This window comes from Oncorhynchus masou, unplaced genomic scaffold, assembly GCF_036934945.1.
Source record: "Oncorhynchus masou masou isolate Uvic2021 unplaced genomic scaffold, UVic_Omas_1.1 unplaced_scaffold_3836, whole genome shotgun sequence".
Taxonomy (NCBI): domain Eukaryota; kingdom Metazoa; phylum Chordata; class Actinopteri; order Salmoniformes; family Salmonidae; genus Oncorhynchus; species Oncorhynchus masou.
The window spans coordinates 1-22333 of NW_027010238.1; the positions used below are offsets into that span (position 1 = coordinate 1).

A 22333-nucleotide genomic window follows, 5' to 3' on the forward strand; every position below is an offset into this window, starting at 1 on the left:
GTGTATGTGTTTATTATGGTGCCTTGTTATTGTTTGTAACTTATTTTGTAATGTTTTAATTGTTATGAGTCGTTGACAATTATCTGAAAAGCATTTTCTTTCGACGGCTTTGTTTTCAGAGTTCTCCTTATGACCACACGACGGGAATGGCTGGGTCTATAGGATACCACCCCTACGCTGCTCCCCTGGGTTCATACCCCTACGGTGACCCGGCATACCGAAAAAACGCGACCCGGGATGCCACCGCCACTCTCAAAGCCTGGTTGAACGAGCACCGTAAGAACCCCTACCCCACCAAGGGCGAGAAAATCATGCTGGCCATCATCACCAAAATGACCCTCACCCAAGTTTCCACCTGGTTCGCCAACGCCAGGAGGAGGCTAAAGAAGGAGAACAAGATGACCTGGACTCCCCGAAACCGGAGCGAGGACGAGGAGGAAGACGAGAACATCGATCTGGAAAAGAATGACGACGACGAGCCTAGCAAGCCGAAAGAGAAGGGAGTCTCGACAGACACAGAGTCAGGTCTGTAGAAAAATCATACATTTTTATCGCAGTCGTTTCCACTCAGGGCACAAAATGAATGGCTGGTTAATGGTGGTATATTATTTATAATGGGACAATTGCTTTACATAATGATCACCTTGAACTCCCCTCATTTGACTTATCATGTGCTGAAAATTGCTGGTGACGTAAAGTGTTTAGCATTCGATTTATCTTTAACTGCATAATAAGGCGGGCTGCAGCTGGTGGACTGGGCTGTGTATCGCCTAATGGTAGTTATTACGATTAAAACACAAGCATTAATATCACGGTTTTCAGTAGCTGTATGCCTAGTTGTTTGCAGGCCTATTATTTATTAGCCAACTTATTATGATAACTAGGCCTATTATTATGGTAATTAGCATATGCACAAATATGAACGCATGAGTGCATGAATTAAAGGCCTATAGCATATTGGTAGCCCATCTGTATCTTATGTCACAATGTTATACATCTTTTTCACAGTAACTTAACTCTTGTTTCTCTCTCACTGCAGATCATAAATTGCTGAACCCGGGGGACATAGTGTGCGACAGATTTAAAGAGGAGAATCATGGCAAAGAAACGGATCCCCTTCTGAGCGACTCGGAATTAAAAGACCAAGGGGATCGGACAGAGTTACTGCCCGAGTCTGCTAAACCCACCACCTCGTCTCCATCCGCCATGCCTCGGGGAGGAACGGAGCTCGTTGCGCAAGACAAGCCGTCAGAAATGGGCCATGCGCCGGGCACAGTAAACAGCAACGTGACGTCTGTCATTCACTCCTCCCCATCGGCCCCTAAACCCAAACTCTGGTCCCTGGCTGAGATCGCAACGTCCTCAGACAAGTGTAAGAGCAGCAGCGACGGGCCGCAGGGCCATGGGATGGGTCACAGCACAGTGATCACCACCAATGCAGCGTCACCATCACGGTCCTCCCCACAGTGCCCTCTCCCAAACAGCACAGTCCTATCCAGGCCTATCTACTACACGTCCCCTTTTTACCCGGGCTACACGAACTATGGCAGCTTTGGACATCTTCACAGTCACAACAATCACGGCTCGGGCACGGGCTCCACGGCACATTTCAATGGATTAAACCAGACTGTGTTAAATAGAGCAGAAGCTTTGGTAAGAGAAAGCCAGAAAGGCAGAGGCCAAACGCAGGTAGATCTTTGTAAAGACTCCCCTTATGAACTAAAGAAAGGTATGTCAAACATTTAATACCTTGATCCCTTTCAAAAATCCATCGGACCTTTATTTATTATTTGTGGTTGCATTACAAAAAATAAGAAAAATAATAATAATAAAGGAAAATTCTGAGAACAGTTATTTTCTGAGTAAATGCTAATCTTCAAATCTTAGTTTCTGAATGGTTAATCCTAAAGATGTAACAAGAATGGTCTTCATCGCTGCAGCCGCCTGAGTCTATTTGTATTAAAGACTAATATGTATATTTAATGTAGCATTTTTGTATTTAAAATGGACAATACACTATCTTTGAAGTAAATTATGAGAGAGAAAAAATACACGTGTGCAGCGATTATTCTGGGGGGAGGGGGAGGCAACTGTTATTATCAAATGTGTCAGAAGGGCTTGAAAGAGGAACACATAATGGAAAATGAAAGAGATATTTATCGATGGGATTGTGTTCTTTTACCCCGTGACAGGTGTATCAATTACATTATCGATACAAAAAGAGCACTTCAGCTTTATACAACATGAGAACATGTCGAAATTTCACAAATTCTCGATTGAAAAACAGATAGGCCTACAGCCTTTTAGGTCTACCCAAATATTTACATTTATGTGGGGGTTGGCCAAAGATATTGGCAAGAGTTCAATGAATATATGTATATTTCTGGATCTATGTTTCCTATTCCTTTCTACATGTGCAGTAGGAGGATACTTATGAAGGTGAATATGATAACAACGGCATAACTGGAGGCCCAGTCGTTTAACCCAATTACTTTCCAACCGCAACGTGTTATAAGCAAAGCAATCAGGTGGCGAACTCCAGTAATGAGTTCGATTTTATGCCAAATTTAGAGCTCATTACTATTTCCAAGGCGTGGCAAAGCTGTTAAAAGGACGCAACCATGCATTTATGGCTTCAGAGCACACTGGCCAGTTATATGATTAATGTTGGAGCCTCCTTAATGACGCGTTGGATGTGAAACACTCTTGGTTAGGTTTAGAGAGGAGGATGGCAAGACTAGCATGTCAAGCACACAGTAAAGGCCACACAGTTTCCAGGGTTTAATCGGTTTTAGTCAATAACGGAGCCTCTCACTGTCCTCAAGGCTCAAACTCTTCCTTCCACTTCCGCAGGTAGGTGTCACACTTGCTCTAATTTCAGGGGTCTCATTCTTAATCCGTCACGGAAAGCCGTCCCTGATCGAATGGCCTAGTTAAAATGGACCAAAGACTGGGAGGCAGAGAGAGGAGAGAGAGAGAGAGAGAGAGAGAGAGAGAGAGAGAGAGAGAGAGAGAGAGAGAGAGAGAGAGCAACTTGAAATGGTCACAGTTATTACATGTTTACTATAACAATACTACCAAGTGGGAAAACCTGAACATTACAATATATTAACATGGGACAAACCATTTCCTTTCCGGAAATACAATACCGTGGTGGATGTTTGAGAGATATTTTTTTTATGTGGCCTAATCTTTGAAATGTTGATTAAGGCTGATTGGTAAGATGAGACAAATGGTATCTTGATTTGGCACAGATATTGAGAAATGTTTTGAAAACAAATCTCTTAATTATACTCGAAATATTATTATATTATTACTACTAGTAATATTTGTTTTATCAGGTGCCAATTTTGTTTTGTTTTATGATCAGTGGTGAACCTTTAGTGTTTCTAGTATCATTATAATCAGTTGATCAACACGGGAGTAAATTAGCTCATGGCTTCATGTGAATTACTCTCAACATTTCAGATATATTCCAGTTTCTATTTCTAAACAACTCAATCTTTGTCTTGATTATTTCTATTTGAAAAATATTGAAATAGTCCTACGTTTAATAATTTCGAATAATCTCAAGTAATAATAATAATAATAATAACAGTAATAATGAACTAGTGAAGTGGGCCAGCTTGCTCTTGTTTACTGCCTTTCATTAATCTCTATAGTTTACTTTCCGCACTCGAGTTGAAGCCTCCCCTGGGCTTTATATAATTCCCTTAGCCCTAATGTCCTCTATTCCGAGTCACACGGGCGAGCGACTGGGGCTTCTATTTTAATCTCCCAGAGTATGTGTGCTGCCTGGCCCAGTGATTGCAACACATCATCCGGCTAAATAGCATAATTATGTTTTTCTTTGCTGATCCCTCCAGGAATTGAAGTGTTCGATGCAATGTCCCCTAAGAAGACATCGTTTTTATTTTAAATAGGCTTTTTAAATGGAAGAATGTATTTTTCAAAGGGCCAATATATACCATTTCAGATACGTAAATCATCTATATTCAGCTTAGGTAAATATTGAATCGTTTAGAATCGTTTATGTGTAACATTTAAAGCGGTGACACAAATACCCGAGCATTCTGATAACGCAATTTTACACCGCTCTCTATGATTCGAGGAATATGAGGCAAATGTTTGGAAAATGATCATTTATACTGCTAAATTGGATCTTGAGACGGACATTGCATAGCCCATGGGCACGGAGTAATAAAACATGCTTGTCATGTTTGTCTTCTGCACTGTCGAAATAGCCCAAACGATTTGACCACATTTGTGAAATATCGTTTTGAGACGGAGTTGTTGTTATGTTGTTTCAGAGATGTGCTGCTATTTAGTAATTCTCCTCCACGCAGTTTGTTATTCAAATCACGTCTAGAGGGACAGAGAAACATGGCCTCTGTGGAGACTCATTCAACATATTGAGTATGTAAAAAATACACATTATCATCATCATTATATATATTTATAGAAATAAATTATTATGACTATTATTAGGCCTATTATTATTATTAGCAACTGTGGCTAAAGACAATAAAACGAATATATTTAATCCAGAAAATGGACTTTCCACAATTTTAGTTTGAACACTGATAAAAACATATTTAAAAAATTAAATCCACACTGCTTTTTAGAGGTATAATGCGTTCGTGCTACCGAGAGTGAGAGCACTGAATCTGTCCGAAACCATTGTCAGTCCTGAATGCATGGGACAGGGGAACTCTGCAATGATCTAGCGCAACTTTGTTCAACTTCTTTCTCCCTCCCGTCTCTCTTCCAGTTGAACGGCTCGCTGGCTCATTGTTGGGAAGCGATGCATGGATACAATGTGAGAATGCCAAGTGAGTTTGAAACAGTTCCCATGTGTGAAGGAGGAAGAAAGCATAACGAACCCAATTGAAGATGGAAAAGAATAACCGATATATATTTTTGCTTTGTCGGGATAGAGGAAATATTGACATTTCATCAATGCATTTACGTCTACATTAGTTTAAATCTGGAGGTCTGGAGGAGGACAATATTGAACTGTTAGACTAATAAAATAGGATCGAAATCTGCATACATTTGAGAAATCGAAAATACGTTTTGTCAATGCATGAATGCAACAAACAAAACATGCCTTCATGGATAATTCTATTCAAGACGTATGGACAAATTACATTTTCATTTTTTTCCAAATCCAATTGTCACTTCAAGTGTAGGTTATCGCTAGGTGTATCCACTAAACAGAAACAGACATGAAAAATTTTTGGGGTGCATACAACCTCGGTGAGAATATAAATTATTGCAATAAAAATGCAAACGATCTTAAACATGAATCCCTAAATACCTGCTATGCACCCACATCTTAGCGTTGAAGCATAGCCATCTAGGCAGGGTCGCCACATAAGTCCTAAAATAAGACATTTATACATATGTTTAGTATCTGTACCATCATAGTCTACTGGGAAACGTTACACTGTGACTGAAAATAGTGTATTGAATAATCACAATTCGGGCACTGTGTGTTTGTAAATGAATATTTTCATTTCATTTGACATATTTGTAAATGCAAATAGACCCAAACAAGCTAGGCCCATATGCCACATTCAACATTCATAAGCATCTCCACCCATCATGCACCCAGTCTCCGGTGATAGGAAAACTTCGGTGATATTAAGAGAAGATAGCCTAATCGAGTTCGGCTAATATTGCACATTGACGATAAATATGCAAATCATTGGTCTGTAAAGGAACGTTTTAAGGGGAAGGGGGGGCAGTTGTAGGCCTACTAACTTTCATGATTTTGAAATGAGATCTTCATGGAAAAAATAAGCCTAGGCCTAAAGGCTACTGGGAGTTTAGTCTTTCAATCGGCTTCAAAATAGGCATTGCAATGTCACACATTTTATGTACTTGAAAATCTCATAGGAGCATAATTAGCATACACAAATTGCATTATGGGACATTTTATATCATTGTTTTTACCTGTATGGTCATATAAAGTTACAAGTGGAGATGGAAGGTTTTGTCAGGTTACCTGTAAGGTGGAATATATTGCACAACTACACAATTCATGATTGATTGCCTCAGCGTGAGGATATCTAGGGGTCCCGCAAACCATGTCACTAAAAACCAGAACCTGTTGATAAATAAATTCCCATTTGTCCTTAAAAATGAACCCAAATGAAAGAAAAAAAGTGTCTAGGCCTACATGATCCAACACATCTGCCATGACTGCAGTAGAGGAGACGAGAGTCAAATTCCGCTCCAAGTGTAAAGAGACACCCTTCTATTTGACCTGCCCACAGCCCACTTTATTCAGGACTACATCTGTGACAACCAAACAGTGTTGCCAAAAACACAACCGTTTGTTTTCTTCTTCTACTCCTTGACGTGAACAATATGTCACTTCATTTTCCCGCTAGTTGGTGTAAGAAAAAAGGGGAAAGCGAAAAGAAGTATGTCTGTCTGTCTGTCTGTCTGTCTGTCTGTCTGTCTGTCTGTCTGTCTGTCTGTCTGTCTGTCTGTCTGTCTGTCTGTCTGTCTGTCTGTCTTTTTGCAGAAAAGCTAAATATCGTTTGGGAATGGAGCTATTGTGAGTGTAGGCTACCAAAAAGCAATATCGAGGCATTTTGTCTCAGAAAATAATGTCTGATCAGCTCACCCGTCAACAGACGTCATCGCCCCCCAAACGCTGTCAAACAAAGCTGAAGTGGAATGGTCTTTCAGCTTTCAGAGGGTCTCTCTGGGAATACCGCCCCTACTTATTTAATCATCATATCCCCGAGAGTTCGAGCCTCTTCATTCATTATGGGCGCACAATATTCAGCCGTGCTGTTTCTGTGTAGGACGTGAACGAGGCGTTAGCTCTGTTTTGGCGAGCAGGGGAGTCGTGACTGCTTCGGATAACATTTTCACAAATTACCCACATTTACCCCCTAAAAACCGAATGGGTGTCAGGGCTCATCTGACGTGTGGCGTTTCGGTTGGCTTAGAAGATCTTCAGTGCAAAGAACAAGCAGGAGAGGTAAACTGAATGTTTAGATATATTTGCCACTTCTAAACCGTTCATATTGGATGAACTTTATATAGGCCGGAGCGTACCGTGAACCGACCCAGATGAAGTGGCAGTGGGGTGGGTGATTTACCACTATTAACCCCCACTCTACCCTCAACCTCACGGACTGTTTTTCTATTTTCCATGGAGCTCTCGGGGGAGAGATTACACGTGTAATTTTCAGCTGTCTGATGTTTTAAGTAACCCCCCCCCCCATACATAAATAAAACACTTCTATGAAGAAAAAACATTAACGAAGAATGATGAACTGTGAGGTGGTAGGCTACTTCTATAGGAGATTTAAGCATGATCTGGATTTATACGTGTTCTATCAGCATAACATTACAATGCACATGGTTCCACAACAATATGGTGGGTGAATGTAAGAAGGGTCAGGGGTTCACTTCAAAATGAAGAATTTGGGCATTTATGGGGTGTGAACTCCAGACCACATAAACCACACGAATGACCTTGTTAACGCCAAGGGAGATTTTCATGCAAAATCTGCAAAAATCATCTTTGACGTCTCTTTTCTTTTAAAGAATATTTGTTTCACCTTTGCGATATTTTATACAGCCTGCACTATCCTGTAGGTCTGACAACTCCGAGTTATCATTTGGTAAGGAATATTTAAACTAGGGGGAAATTGTTTTTGACATTTTTTATTATAAATATAATTTGTCGACTATTTATTTAAAACTTAAAACATACAAATACAAAAGGTAATTAGGCCTACTATATAAATAATATGCAAATGTATTATTTATTTTGTATCATTCATTTTTATCATCTATGTTATTATCATTATACAATTAATTCAGTAATTACTTTTTCAAATGTTGAACTTTTTAAAGTATTTCTACAAAAACACACTTCATACCCCAGAACATCTCAAGCCACTGACAGCACCTTGACTCCCGTTAGTCCTGCCTATTGAGCGGTCTGTTCTAACAGCAGTGTGGTCTGAGCTCCTGACCCTGTGACTGGAGAGGGCCCCTGTTCAGTGGCCCTGTAAGGGCTCAATGGTGCTGCATGCTGGGGGCCCCTGCCCTGCCCTGGAGGAGGTGGCATAGGCTCTGGCTACCTGGTACCTGCACACACACACACACACACACACACACACACACACACACACACACACACACACACACACACACACACACACACACACACACACACACACACACACACACACACACACACACACACACACACACGAGGTAGGAGGGAAGTAATTGTGGCCAGCTCCTCAGCTAAGCACTGATCACAGAGCAGTGAATAAAGCAGCACAGTCTGGAGGAGCAGAGGAGATGCCAGCACACACAGATCTTGGCTCACCTGGTCTTCCCTGTGTGAGTGTGTAACCAGGACCCTCCAGGTGGTTACAGGACTGGATATATCAACCACTGAACTTTGTCATCCTGCTGGCTACTTTTAGTGACACACCACCGCCACAGGATGGGCCTTTAGCTCGCTACCTTCCTTCCAACGGGTTCAGCCCAACCTCACTTTCAATTCGTGCATATATGTATATAATGTATTTCAGCAGATTTCGTGCAGGATTGATATAGCAGTAGGGTTTGGAACAGAATTTTGGAAGATACCTAATAATTATATTTTATTGAACAAAACAGAGCTATGTCTGAAAAACACACAAAAAACACTTGGGGATATATCAGTTATTTCAAGCACCTTTTCAAAAGGAAATCCTAATCACAAGTTTAACAATGGTTAATAAAACCACGAGGAAACACCTTTAAAGCAACACAGCAGCTCTTATACAGATAAGACCCTATATTATTACATTATTAATGGCTCTGATGAAGATTGATGAAGTGTTTTCTTTCAGTGACTTCAGAGGGTCCAGGAAAGGGGGATGAGAAGGAGGAGGGGTGGAGGGTACCATGCTGCCTGACTGTTTATTTACATTTGCCCTTTTTAAATGATCCCTTTCTGTCCAACATCTGGTCCACATTACCTCACAGATATCTGTCCTAATGACTGCTCCTTCTGATGCCTCTCTCCTCTCTCATACATACACATATGCACACAATATGCACGCACGCACACACACACACACACACACACACACACACACACACACACACACACACACACACACACACACACACACACACACACACACACACACACACACACACACACACACACACACACACACACACACACACGCACACACGCACACACACGCTTGCATGTATGCACATGCATGCACACGCACACACACAAACACAGACACAGACACACACAAACACAGGCACAAACAACTGGGAGATTTTACCCTCCTCTCTCACACCACCACCTTGAACATAACTCTTCCTTCCTTCTTGCCCTTTATGTTGTGCTCCAAGTCAACCATTTTCTCTAACTGCATCCCAAATTGCACCTTATTCTCTGTATAGTGCACAAATTTTGATCTGGGCCATAGGGCTCTGGTCAATAGTAGTGCACTATTTTAGGGAATAGGGTTTCATTTGGGATGCAGCCCCTGGGTTTGGTGTAGCCTGACGGATGCAAATGGCCACTTACTTAATTGGATCAGTTCCCAAGATGAAGATAAACTGGTGGTGCTTTTTGCCAAGTTATTTTCAGCTGTGTTCAGTTCAGTGGTGTGTGTAGAGAACGCTAATGAGGAGTAGAGAGGAGAGGAGACACGGCAGCATAGCTGTCCTCAGTCAGAACTCTGAACCAGACTTCTTCCCTGAAACACAATGAGGAGACGGGGACGCAGGTCCCCTTGTGTGACACCACGCTCTACAATCCAATTAAGAAGAGTGCCCATTGATGATGCAACACAGCAGCTGTCCAATCAAACGACAGAACATGGAGCGCACCAATCTGAACCTGCCTGCTCTTTCAGGAACAGGTAGTGGATATTGTCATTCAACAGATAAATTAGTCTAGGAATGAAATTGAAATTCAAATGGTGCCTAACACAGACAAAAAATGAAAAGGAAATCAGTTTCATTCCATCCTATCTGTGTCTGCTCGTGTTGCGCTCGCTTGATACCTGAGTGCTTCAGACATTAGCAGATGATTATGGATGCAAACATGGATGCCGTCATACCAGTTCTGCTGTGTTGCCTCCCCAAAATCAAGTGGTGGCTGTGTGCCGAGGGGAGAGTTGGCTGAGGTTCCCTAATTAACAGGGTGGTCTACAGCCTGGCCCAATAGGTAATCTCATCAGAGCAGGGCTTTAAATAGATGAAGACCACCCTCCTCTCGCTGTGTCCCCTCTCCCTACTCACAGCCCCCACCCCAAGGACTCCCTCTCTCCCCTCCCTCCCTCCCTGTGTCCCCTCTCCCTACTCACAGGGTGGTCCCCATGTGGCCCCCACCCCCAAGGACTCCCTCTCTCCCCTCCCCCTCCCTCCCTCCCTCCATGTGTCCCCTCTCCCTACTCACAGCCCCCACCCCAAGGACTCCCTCTCTCCCCTCCCTCCCCTCCCTGTGTCCCCTCTCATCAGAGCCCCCACCCCAGGGCTTTAAATAGATGAAGACCCCCTCCTCCCTCCCTGTGTCCCCTCTCCCTACTCACAGCCCCCACCCCAAGGACTCCCTCTCTCCCCTCCCTCCCTCCCTCCCTCCCTGTGTCCCCTCTCCCTACTCACAGCCCCCACCCCAAGGACTCCATCTCTCCCTCCCTCCCTCCCTCCCTGTGTCCCCTCTCCCTCCCTCCCTCCCCCCCTACTCACAGCCCCCACCCCAAGGACTCCCTCTCTCCCCTCCCTCCCTCCCCAAACCTCCAACCACGCCACAGTCAAAGTCGCTAATAACTGGAACAAGCAAACATGGCTAGCAACAGACCAGGGCTCAAATAAATCGATTGACCTCATTTTCAATAACAGTGCTGTTTCCAGACAAATGAATGATTTGTTGGCTGCATATAAAATGACCATCTGGATGGAGTGTACAGTACAATACATGTACAGTGCAGTAGGTAGCAGACCTGGGTTCAAATACTATTTGAAATATTTCAAATACATTTGAGCATTTGCTTTGGCCTGCCTGGATTGGCAGGTAGGCAAGGTTTGCACTTTTCAGATTTTAAAATTGGTTCCATTGTAACAGGCAATAAAACCGATTTTAAGTATGTGAAATTACTTGAAATACTATTAGAACCCAGATCTGGTAGCTATGCATCACCCAGCAGCACAGCTGGCACAGGCTGAAGCTAGGAGGTTACAGTTAGCATCATCCCTGCCTTAGCATCTGGCTGAAGCTAAAATAAACCAATACCGGTGAGGAGATTATGCATTAACTGAATTTTGAACAGTCTGGTCTCAATCATATTAGGCCATAATCCCAATCAATCTTGACACTATTCTGATCCAATCCAAACCAGCCCTGCATCCATCATAGCCTAAATGTGTGTTTTATTCAGTTATCAAGTCGCTTTGTAGCTCTGGCCCCTTTTTTCTGAGAAATAAAGAGAAAAAATTATTCCAAAACAAATCCCTGACAGAGCTTCAGCTGTAGTCAAAGTCCTCGTCCCACACAGTGTCCTTTTGTTTTGGGGGGCTGAGATCAGTGGCATCGTGGTTCACACTAGCTGCACTGCCTGCACTTGAGGTTTTTTAAAGACATCTGATTTATTAGCTTGTCAAGGGAAGCATTGTTCAAGAAGGCAATCAAAAAGCACTTACCTAGCTGAACTAAAATTACTGCTTCTTCACTGGCTAATTTGTGTAACTCCCATTGAGGGGGCTGGGTAAAGAGTTTGATGAGGCATAAAATTATGATGAATGAATTTATTGCCCCACTGCTCATCAAACTGTTGTAGTATATACTTCTCCCTTTTTCCTCTTTGATGCCGATGGTGTCGAGGAGACCGGAGCGACTGAGAGAGAGGGACAAGAGAGGGATGGTTTAGTGCTGGCCCTGGTCGCCCCCCCCAGTCCTTAACCTGTGTGACCTGACAGGTATGTGAATGTAACTGGGGCTATGCCAGCAGACTGGGTACACAAAGGACAGTTTAATAGGAGGTTAAACTGGAAACAGGAGTAAACCCGCTGCAAGGGAACATGCTCTCAACTTTCAGGCTCTGATCACTATGTGGGAAAAGCCAGCAGTAACCAGATCCAACAACGCCACCCCTCCACCCCCCTCTCTCTCCCTCTTTCCCTGTAACCCCTCCCTGCTTTAGCCCTCGAAAGAAGACAAAGCCAGTGAGTGAGCAACAAAACCAGCAAATAATTAATTAAAAATCAACATGAACACAAACTATTGAGGAAACAATCACCTTTTTGTGAATGGCAAGAGGCTAGCATAGGAATATGCCATTATTATGCGCACACACACACACACACACACACACACACACACACACACACACACACACACACACACACACACACACACACACACACACACACACACACACACACACACACACACACACACACACACACACACACACACACACACACACACACTCATTCCAAATTATGATTGACGATGGTGGGTGTAGGGGGGGGGGTAGCAGGGGTAGAAGAGCGGTCGCCGTGGGGTCAAAATGACTTCTGCATATTTGCTAAATAAGCCCCCGTACCTCCTCCATACATCCCTCTCTCATAACTCTTAGGCAATACAACCCTCTGTCTCTCAGTTCAACATTGTATAGATGTTTACACTTGATTACTCCACATGTCTTTCTCCCCTCTTGCTCTTTGGGCAATTGTGCTTAATTAAGTCCTCACTTGTTCACCATCTCCGAGAACACTAAAGAATGCATTGTTTCTATGCACTGCAGATCCCCCTTGGAGCTCTCGTTGATGTCCCCCAATAGGCCTGTTTCTGCATTCACAGATTCATTAGGTTGGTCTCTTAAATACATCAAAGGGCTTCCATTCACACAATAAACTGATAAAATCAATTATGACCCAATGCTGTATGGTATCAAGATCACATGGGATGTAGCATTAAATAATGAGCAGGCTTGATGACATAAGAATTCTGAGAAAGCGCTCTCTCTTTCTAGAATAAATATTCTACCTTGCATGCAAGGTTTTACTTAAGAGTATAGTATGAATTATCATAACAGTGATTAATGAAGTACAGCAGTTCATGGCACATATTACAGAAAAAGTTCAATTCTTTCTTATGATTGACATAAACTCCTCACAATAGTCAGAGGCCAACTCAACACAGTTATGCTTAAAAGGCTTGCATATGTTCAACATTAAATGTTACCACTTACATACCTTTAAATATTAATTTCCTTCATGCACTCCGTCATTCCCTTTGACTGTGGTTGAAGAAGGGATAGGCAGGGCTGTATGATTGTGATAATCTCATTTACTGAGATGCATGGAGGAGATGAAATACATTTGTCAAAAAGGAGAAATTAAAATTCTCTCTGCAGCACAGAGTGCCTGATATTACCCCCCCTCTCTCTCTCTCTCTCTCTCCCCTCTCTCTCTCTCTCTCTCTCTCCCCCCTCTCTCTCTCTCTCTCTCTCTCTCTCTCTCTCTCTCTCTCTCTCAGCAACCCAATCAGCATATGCAGATAGATCATATCCCAATACATTTTTCATGAGCATGTTTCATCGTTATGCGGGATAAAAGGGAGAGGCGGAAAATGGTTATTAAACAAACGATTGAATCATCAGACTGAGAAATAGCTTTAAAAATAAACTTTCTGAGCAAATGTTTTGCTACACAATCCATTTAAACTCTTTAACTAATGTGCATATACCCAGTTCATTATACAGCATGATTTTGAATGGGAGCAGTCAGAATGGAATACCTCCTCTATCAGGCTATTGCTAAACTTGATATTTTCATCAAAGATAGTCGTTTTTTCACCTAAGATTGAATATGATTGAGATCGTCCACACTATTTATATCAAATTAACTCAAACAAATCCCAGCTCTACATATTATGCAAAAGTTGTAGAAATGGTCAATAGTTTGCAATTCAAAATGTAATTCCTCTTAGAATATCGTAGAGTTATAATATCTAGTTCCAACCAGAAAATACATCCATGTGAAATTCTAATAAGAGTGTCACTTGCATATAATTTACCACAGTAGCACAGTAGTCCTAATCCTCTGAGCGCTCTCGGTGCTGGCCTGTGTGGGGGGGTGGGTGGGTTCATACACAGTACCTGCAGCCAGTGGCTGTCATCACTTTCATATTTAGCTCAGTTACTGCACAAACACAGAGCAGAGCTGCATAGAAGCTACTTTAAATTAGCAACAGAACACTGCCTGAGCATGTGAAATGTACCTTCAAGTCAGCATTTCATTGCACTGTGTACTCCGTGTACAGTATATTATGTGTAAAAGACAAATAAACAAACTTGAACTTGAAGTGAATTTGCTGGCAATGACTTCTTTTCAATTCATCTGCAGTTTGTTCAAGATCAAGACAGATACATCACTGAAAACAATGATAGAGGAATTCAATATTGGTAAAACAAAAATTGTATAATTAGTTTTTACCTCACACAAATTACAGTACCTCCGTCCCAAAAAATACTAGGCTTATAAAATACCCAATATTTACGCTACCATGTTTGTGTGCCTCAGCAAATTCACCCGAGAGTTGAAATGCTCCTCTGTGTCAGATGGGAACACACATTTATTACTACGCAGGGGACGATCGTTCCCCCTCTCTCTCTCCTCTCTACCCACCCCTCTCTCTCTCTCCGCCCCCCTCTCTCTCCGCCCCCTGTCCGCCCCCCTCTCTCCTCTCTACCCCCTTCTCTTTTCTCCTCTCTCTCTCCGCCCCCTCTCTCCTCTCTACCCCCTTCTCTTTCTCTCCTCTCTCTCCGCCCGCCCCTCTCTCTCCTCTCTACCCCCCTCTCTCTCTCGCCCCCTTTCTCCCCCCTCTCTCCTCTCTACCCCCCCTCTCTCTCTCCCCCCCCCTCCCCCTCTCTCTCCTCTCCCCCCTTCTCTTTCTCTCCTTTCTCTCCGCCCCCTCTCTCTCTCCTCTCTACCGCCTTCTCTCTCTGCTCTCTCTCTCCCCCTCTTTCTTTTTCTCTCCCTCCAGTCCTTGACCTGTGGACTGACTCTTCCAAATGCACTGTGTTCATTAGCAGGTCACCCACTACACCTCCCGCTTCACCATCATCAGTAAATACATTCAGTATTGACACACATATAAAATATAAAAACCACTGACACATTATGTCATAGAGCAGTTTTACCCAGAGGGCAATGTGGGTTTCAGTCTCAGCGTCCCATTACACCAGCCCCAAGCCTTCCACCTGCACCAGTCAATAGGGAGTAAAACTCTGATTTACGGTCAGAATCACACGGATAGAAAACCCTAAAAGACATATTGTGGCTCAGCCGCATAATATGTTAAGGTTAGACAGTCCTAGTTTGCACGCATAATTGCTTTAATGAGGGCTATTAAGCCTAAGTGCATATGATTTTACTGTTTGCCCTACATTCGACCTGATGATTACGTTGATCAATACATATGATTTGTAAGTCGCTGGCCATCGATCGAATAGTAAAATGTTTTACCTTGGGTAAAGTAGCTCTTACTGCAGGCCAGTGACACTGAGAGGAAACAGGGATGCTGGGCGACAAAATAAGAGGACAGGACAAACATGGCTGCTATTTCTAAAGACACACAGACCCCAAATGTACTGTGTTGGTTCCGATATTTCCTTTCACTTGTCCCTTTCCAACACGCTTCCAACAACTATGCTGGATGCGTAAACATCCTAGTGCAGAACAGTCTCTTCAAATTATGGGTGATTGCTGCTGATTTCAAATGTAAGAAATACAAAATAAACAAAGCTTCACAGACAATCAGTAAAAGTCCTAGCTGAGTCTGTTCAGATCTCCAGGGAACCTGTAGAGTTCATAATCAGCCTGTACAGCTCTGTGGTGTTACACACACACACACACACACACACACACACACACACACACACACACACGCACACACGCACACACGCACGCACTCACGCACACACGCACACACGCACGCACGCACGCACGCCCGCACACACACACACACACACACACACACACACACACACACACACACACACACACACACACACACACACACACACACACACACACACACACACACACACACACACACACACACACACAAACGCACACACAAACACACGCACACACCACCACATCCTCCCTCCCACTCTTTCTTAAACATGCACATCTTTAATATAGAGAAGCATCACTCCACAAATCACTTGGCAACATTCAAAAGAAGGCTTTGTGTGGCCTGGGAAGATGTGCTGCTTGAGGCATAATTAATAAGTCTAGCTGTCAGAATAATTCATATTCAATGAAGGCAGATTTCTGTAGGCAGGGTGATGCAGACTCTGAGAGGAAGAGGCAGGCAGAGTGATGTAAAAAGTGAAGAATAGGCCCTTACTGGGCATACTGCCTGTTACACAAAGCCCTTACTGGGCATACTACCTGTTAAATGAGGCCCTTACTGGGCATACTGTCTGTTACATTAGGCCCTTACTGGGCATACTGCCTGTTCCACGAGGCCCTTACTGGGCATACTACCTGTTAAATGAGGCCCTTACTTGGCATACTGCCTGTTACACGAGGCCCTTACTGGGCATACTACCTGTTAAATTATGCTCTTACTGGAAATACTGCCTGTTAAATGAGGCCCTTACTGGGCATACTGCCTGTTACATTAGGCCCTTACTGGGCATACTGCCTGTTCCACGAGGCCCTTACTGGGCATACTACCTGTTAAATGAGGCCCTTACTGGGCATACTGCCTGTTACACGAGGCCCTTACTGGGCATACTGCCTGTTACATTAGGCCCTTACTGGGCATACTACCTGTTAAATGAGGCCCTTACTGGGCATACTGCCTGTTACACGAGGCCCTTACTGGGCATACTGCCTGTTACATTAGGCCCTTACTGGGCATACTGCCTGTTACACGAGGCCCTTACTGGGCATACTGCCTGTTACATTAGGCCCTTACTGGGCATACTGCCTGTTACATGAGGCCCTTACTGGGCATACTGCCTGTTACATGAGGACCTTACTGGGCATACTACCTGTTACATGAGGCCCTTACTGGGCATACTACCTGTTACACTAGGCCCTGACTGGGCATAATGCCTGTTACATTAGGCCCTGACTGGGCATACTACCTGTCATATCAGGTCCTTACTGGGCATACTACCTGTTATATGAGGCCCTTACTGGGCATACTACCTATTATATTAGGCCCTGACCTGGCATACTGCCTGTTACATTAGGCCCTTACTGGGCATACTACCTGTTACATGAGGCCCTTACTGGGCATACTGCCTGTTACATGAGGACCTCACTGGGCATACTTCCTGTTACATGAGGACCTTACTGGGCATACTACCTGTTACATGAGGACCTTACTGGGCATACTTCCTGTTACAATAGGCCCTTACTGGGCTGCTCTCCATACGGTGCCTTCATTTGAGTGTTATGCTGCTTTTGGAAGCGAGACACACAGACCCTCCAGATCAGGGCTTTGGAGTGAGAGTGACTGGAACAGAATAGACAGGCCTGTGCTGTGTACATTGACAGATGGCGAAGCAGTGGAGATATCTTAGGCTATACTCTTGGAATGGTTTGAAACATTCTTTGTGTTTTGGCAATAGAGTAGTGTGATATGTGATCCATCACAATGAATGAAGCAACAGTGTTTGCAGAGCAAAGGATCTGTTTTTTTTTAAATTCTTGTTGTGTCACGTTTAAACTGATGGCAATCAGATACCCATACTTGGCTTGAACAGCTGTTTTCCCAAGCAGAATGTCCCTGTCATATGTACTAAATGGCAAGACACTGTAAACATCTAAGTATCTCTCCATCCTTCATTACCTATATCATTCCTTATCGGTCTTTGTCTTGGTGTTGTTCTAACAGCATCTGTTTCGCTCCACAAATGGGGTGTACTTGACTGTGTGTGTCGGCATGTGTGTGCCTACAAGCTTGCTTGTATGCATGCTCACTTGTGAATAGTGTGTGTGTGTGTGTGTGTGTGTGTGTGTGTGTGTGTGTGTGTGTGTGTGTGTGTGTGTGTGTGTGTGTGTGTGTGTGTGCGTGCGTGCGTGCGTGCGTGCGTGCGTGCGTGCGTGCGTGCGTGTGTGTGTGTGTGTGTGCGTGCGTGTGTGCTTGAGGATGTGTCAGTATTTGCTTGTATGCATACGTTGGTTCATGTGTGTGTTCTCAGTCTACCTGTGTTAGAGCAAGGTGCTGAGGGACCTATTAGGAGGCATTGGACCTGGATCAATAGAGAAAACATCAGAGAGAATGTGAATTCCTAGATTCATTAGTCAACTCTGTTTCTGGTCAATGAGGTGGTGTTAAACCCCTTCACTCCTGTGTACACCAGATTAGCACTGTCTGATATCATCCAGCGTAATGTACTGGGTGTATAAGGAGAAATGGTGTAGATCAAATCAAATCAAATTTTATTAGAGTAGAGGTATCCTATGCGTGTTCATGCGATATTAAGACATTGTTAAAGGTTCTACACATTCACCTACCTACCACATAGAGGATACATTTTTTTAAATTATAGGTGTAACACCTTTAAAGACTTTATACACATATTTAATTAATAATTATACACTGAGTATACAAAACATTAAGAGCTCTTTCCATGACATAGACTGACCAGGTGAATCCAGGTGAAAGCTATGATCCCTTATTGATGTCACTTGTTAAATCCACTTCAGTCAGTGTAGAAAAAAGTGTCGGGGCAGTGCAACTCAATATTAGGAAGGTGTTCCGAATGTTTAATGTACTCAGTGTATATTTTAAGTGTTGAGGAGTGAGACAGGGATGTCTTCTGTCTCCATATCTGTTAATTAACGGCATCGTTTATACTCGCAATGAAAATAGTGTTTTATTAACAATGTGCACAAAGTCATTTGATCATCTCAACTCTCTCTGATCTCCCTGTCATTCATGTATGTCACCGTAGATGTTATTGTCCATGTATTAACTTGTCTAGCATCTCACGTTTCCTCCCCAAGCTGACAACTGAACACAGACATTTCTGACCAAGGGGTGGGTCAAAGTTGGAGTGGATTCCATCTGCTTTCTGTTTATGTGTAAACCCAACCAACAAGCTAGCTGCTAGGGTAACAGGAGCACCTCACAGCAGCGTGATCAAGCATGGGTAGCATGAGTACACAACACAGGGGTATTAGATGTAGAGTGATACGGTTGAAGCTGCTTCTTGTGAACCTCACCGCCACTCACTAGTTTACTGTTCAGGTGAGCTCTGGAATACCAGGAAGGTAGCCACTCACTAGTTTACTGTTGAGGTGAGCTCTGGAATACCAGGAAGGTAGCCACTCACCAGTTTACTGTTGAGGTGAGCTCTGGAATACCAGGTAGGTAGCCACTCGAATTGAGGTGTGTGTGTGTGTGTGTGTGTGTGTGTGTGTGTGTGTGTGGGGGGGGGGGGGGGGCCCTCAATCAAGCTCCAGTTGAGACGTGTGTTGTGTGTTTGCATTAGGCTGCATCGTCTCCCTGCCTTCCAACCTAGTTATTAACCCAAACAGTGGCTGTCACTTGTTTGTGTTTCAGTTTTAATTGCATCTGGATGTTTTGTCTCATGTGAACACAGACATTAACATTTCTCTTGCATGGTATAATCAGTTGTTAAACCACAATACCATACAGACAGAACAGAGACTGGAGGGGAAATAACCACATGCAATCATGTTTGCTGCACATGCACATTTGGGTGAGGCCTGAGTGCGTTTGTTTGTTTGTGTGTGTGTTTGTGTGTGTGTGTGTACATGTGTGTGTGTTTGTGTGTGTGTATGTGTGTGTATGTGTGTGTATGTGTGTGTGTTTGTGTGTGTGTGTGTATGTGTGTGTACTAGGATCTAAATAAGGCCTGTATAGGCCTCCTGAGGCCTGAGATTGGATTTCAAACCCACACAGTCTCTATCACACCCCTCAATAAGCTCTGTGTTTTTAATGAGGGCAAATTCAATCTGTGTCATTTTCCCCCGACCCAAAAATATCCAGTGTCATTAAATCATCCAATGAAAATCACTCTCTCTGTTCAAAAGACATACCATAAACATATCATAAGGCTTTCAGTCAGTGAGTACAGCTCCTGTGTGAGAGACAGTATGACATGTATGGTGAATCATGATGCAAAAGGTAATGGAATCGATCTATCTATAACAGGCATTCTTCTGTTCAACGCTATGTTGACGAAGACCATGATGCTACCTGTGCCAGAACAGACATGTGATATGACACCTGAGGTCGATGGTTTCTCTGTGAGCCTCTCTACTGTGTATATGAACATCAAAGAGTTCTCTCTCTCTCTCTCTATGGCTGTTCAACCCTTCTGTCAAAACCATTCAGATCTGTGCAGTTGCTACATTCAGTGCTACAGATGTAGTCCTGAATGTAGTACTGAATTTTTGTTGTTGTTGGAAGATGGCGCCGGAGGGTAAGGTTGCCGTTTTAAGGGCTCTAAACCAACCTTGCTATTTTGTTAGTTTTTTCGCATTGTTTGCAAATTATTTTGAACATAATGTTGCTGCTTCTGTCTCTTATGACCGAAAAGAGCTTCTGGTCCTCAGAAGAGCGATTAATCACCTTGAACTGGACAAATAATTTTTATTTAATGAGTCGGATGAGAGGGATTTACTCCAGACACCTGACAAGGCCCTCATCTCCGTCATTCGCAGGAGAAAGAGTCAGTGGTATCGCGGAAGGAGATCGGGGTGACTTGTAAGGATCCAGCGACGAGTGGCTAATCTGCCTTTGCCATAGGTACTATTGGTCCACGTACAATCACTAGATAATAAATGAAGAAGTATGGCCGTCTTGAACGAGTGTCACTTCATGTGTACTGTTTGATAGAGGCGCAAGACCAGAAAGCATGCTTGAGTTTGTTTTCTTCCTGTATTGAACACAGGTCATCCCGTCTTCAATTTTACCAATTATTTACTTTAAAAAATACCTAAAATTGTATTACAAAAGTAGTTTGAAATGTTTTGGCAAAGTTTACATGTAACTTTTGAGATATTTTGTCGTCACATTGCGTAAGTTGGAACCGGTGTTTTTCTGGATCAAACGTGCCAAATAAATTTTGGATATCTATGGACGGAATTAATCGAACAAAAGGACAATTTTTGATGTTTATGGGACATATTGGAGTGCCAACAGAAGAAGCTCGTCAAAGGTAAGGCATGATTTATATTTTTATATCTGCGTTTTGTGTCGCGCCTGCAGGGTTGAAATGTTTTCTCTCTTTTGTTTACTATGGTGCTATGCACAGATAATAGCATCGTTTGCTTTCGCCGAAAATCCTTTTTGAAATCTAACATGATGGCTGGATTCACAACACGTGTAGCTTTAATTTTGTATCTTACATGTGTGATTTCATGAAAGTTTGATTTTTATAGGAATTTATTTGAATATGGCGCTCTGCATTTTCTCTGGCTTTTGGCCAAGTGGGACGCTAGCCGTCATACCGCTCAGGAAGGAGATGCATTCTGTCTCCTAAAGATGAACGTACTTTGCTGCGAAAAGTACAAATCAATCCCAGAGCAACAGCAAAGGACCTTCTGAAGATGCTGGAGGAAACAGGTACAAAAGTATCTATATCCACAGTAAAACAAGTCTTATATCAACATAACCTGAAAGGCCGCTCAGCAAGGAAAAAGCCACTGCTCCAAAACCGCCATAAAAAAAGCCGGACTACGGTTTGCAACTGCACATGCGGACAAATATCGTACTTTTTTGGAGAAATGTCCTCTGGTATGATGAAACAAAAATAGAACTGTTTTGCCATAATGAACATCGTTATGTTTGGAGGAAAAAGGGGAGGATTGCAAGCAAAAGAACGCCATCCCAACCGTGAAGCACAGGGGTGGCAGCATCATGTTGTGGGGGTGCTTTGCTGAAGGAGGGACTGGTGCACTTCACAAAATATATGGCATCATGAGGGAGGAAAATTACGTGGATATATTGAAGCAACATCTCAAGACATCAGTCAGGAAGTTAAAGCTTGGTCACAAATGGGTCTTCCAAATGGACAATGACCCCAAGCGTACTTCCAAAGATGTGGCAAAATGGCTTAAGGACAACTAAGTCAAGGTATTGGAGTGGCCATCACAAAGCACTGACCTCAATCCCATAGAAAATGTGTCGGCAGAACTGAAAAAGTGTGGGCGAGTAAGGAGGCCTACAAACCTGACTCAGTTACACCAGCTCTGTCAGGAGGAATGGGACAAAATTCACCCAACGTATTGTGGGAAGCTTGTGGAAGGCTACCGAAAGAAATTCACCCAAGTT

At 43.2% G+C, this 22333-nt stretch overlaps 1 protein-coding gene across 1 annotated transcript; it reads left to right on the plus strand.

Moving 5' to 3' along the window:
* The first annotated feature begins 124 nt into the window (after window positions 1-124).
* On the plus strand, window positions 125-2038 carry LOC135534701 (Iroquois homeobox protein 5a-like). The gene is made up of 2 exons (XM_064961604.1): window positions 125-525; window positions 1040-2038. The coding sequence occupies exons 1-2, from the start codon at window positions 147-149 to the stop codon at window positions 1744-1746; spliced, it is 1086 nt and encodes a 361-aa protein (XP_064817676.1). The 5' UTR covers window positions 125-146; the 3' UTR covers window positions 1747-2038.
* The last annotated feature ends 20295 nt before the right edge of the window (window positions 2039-22333 follow it).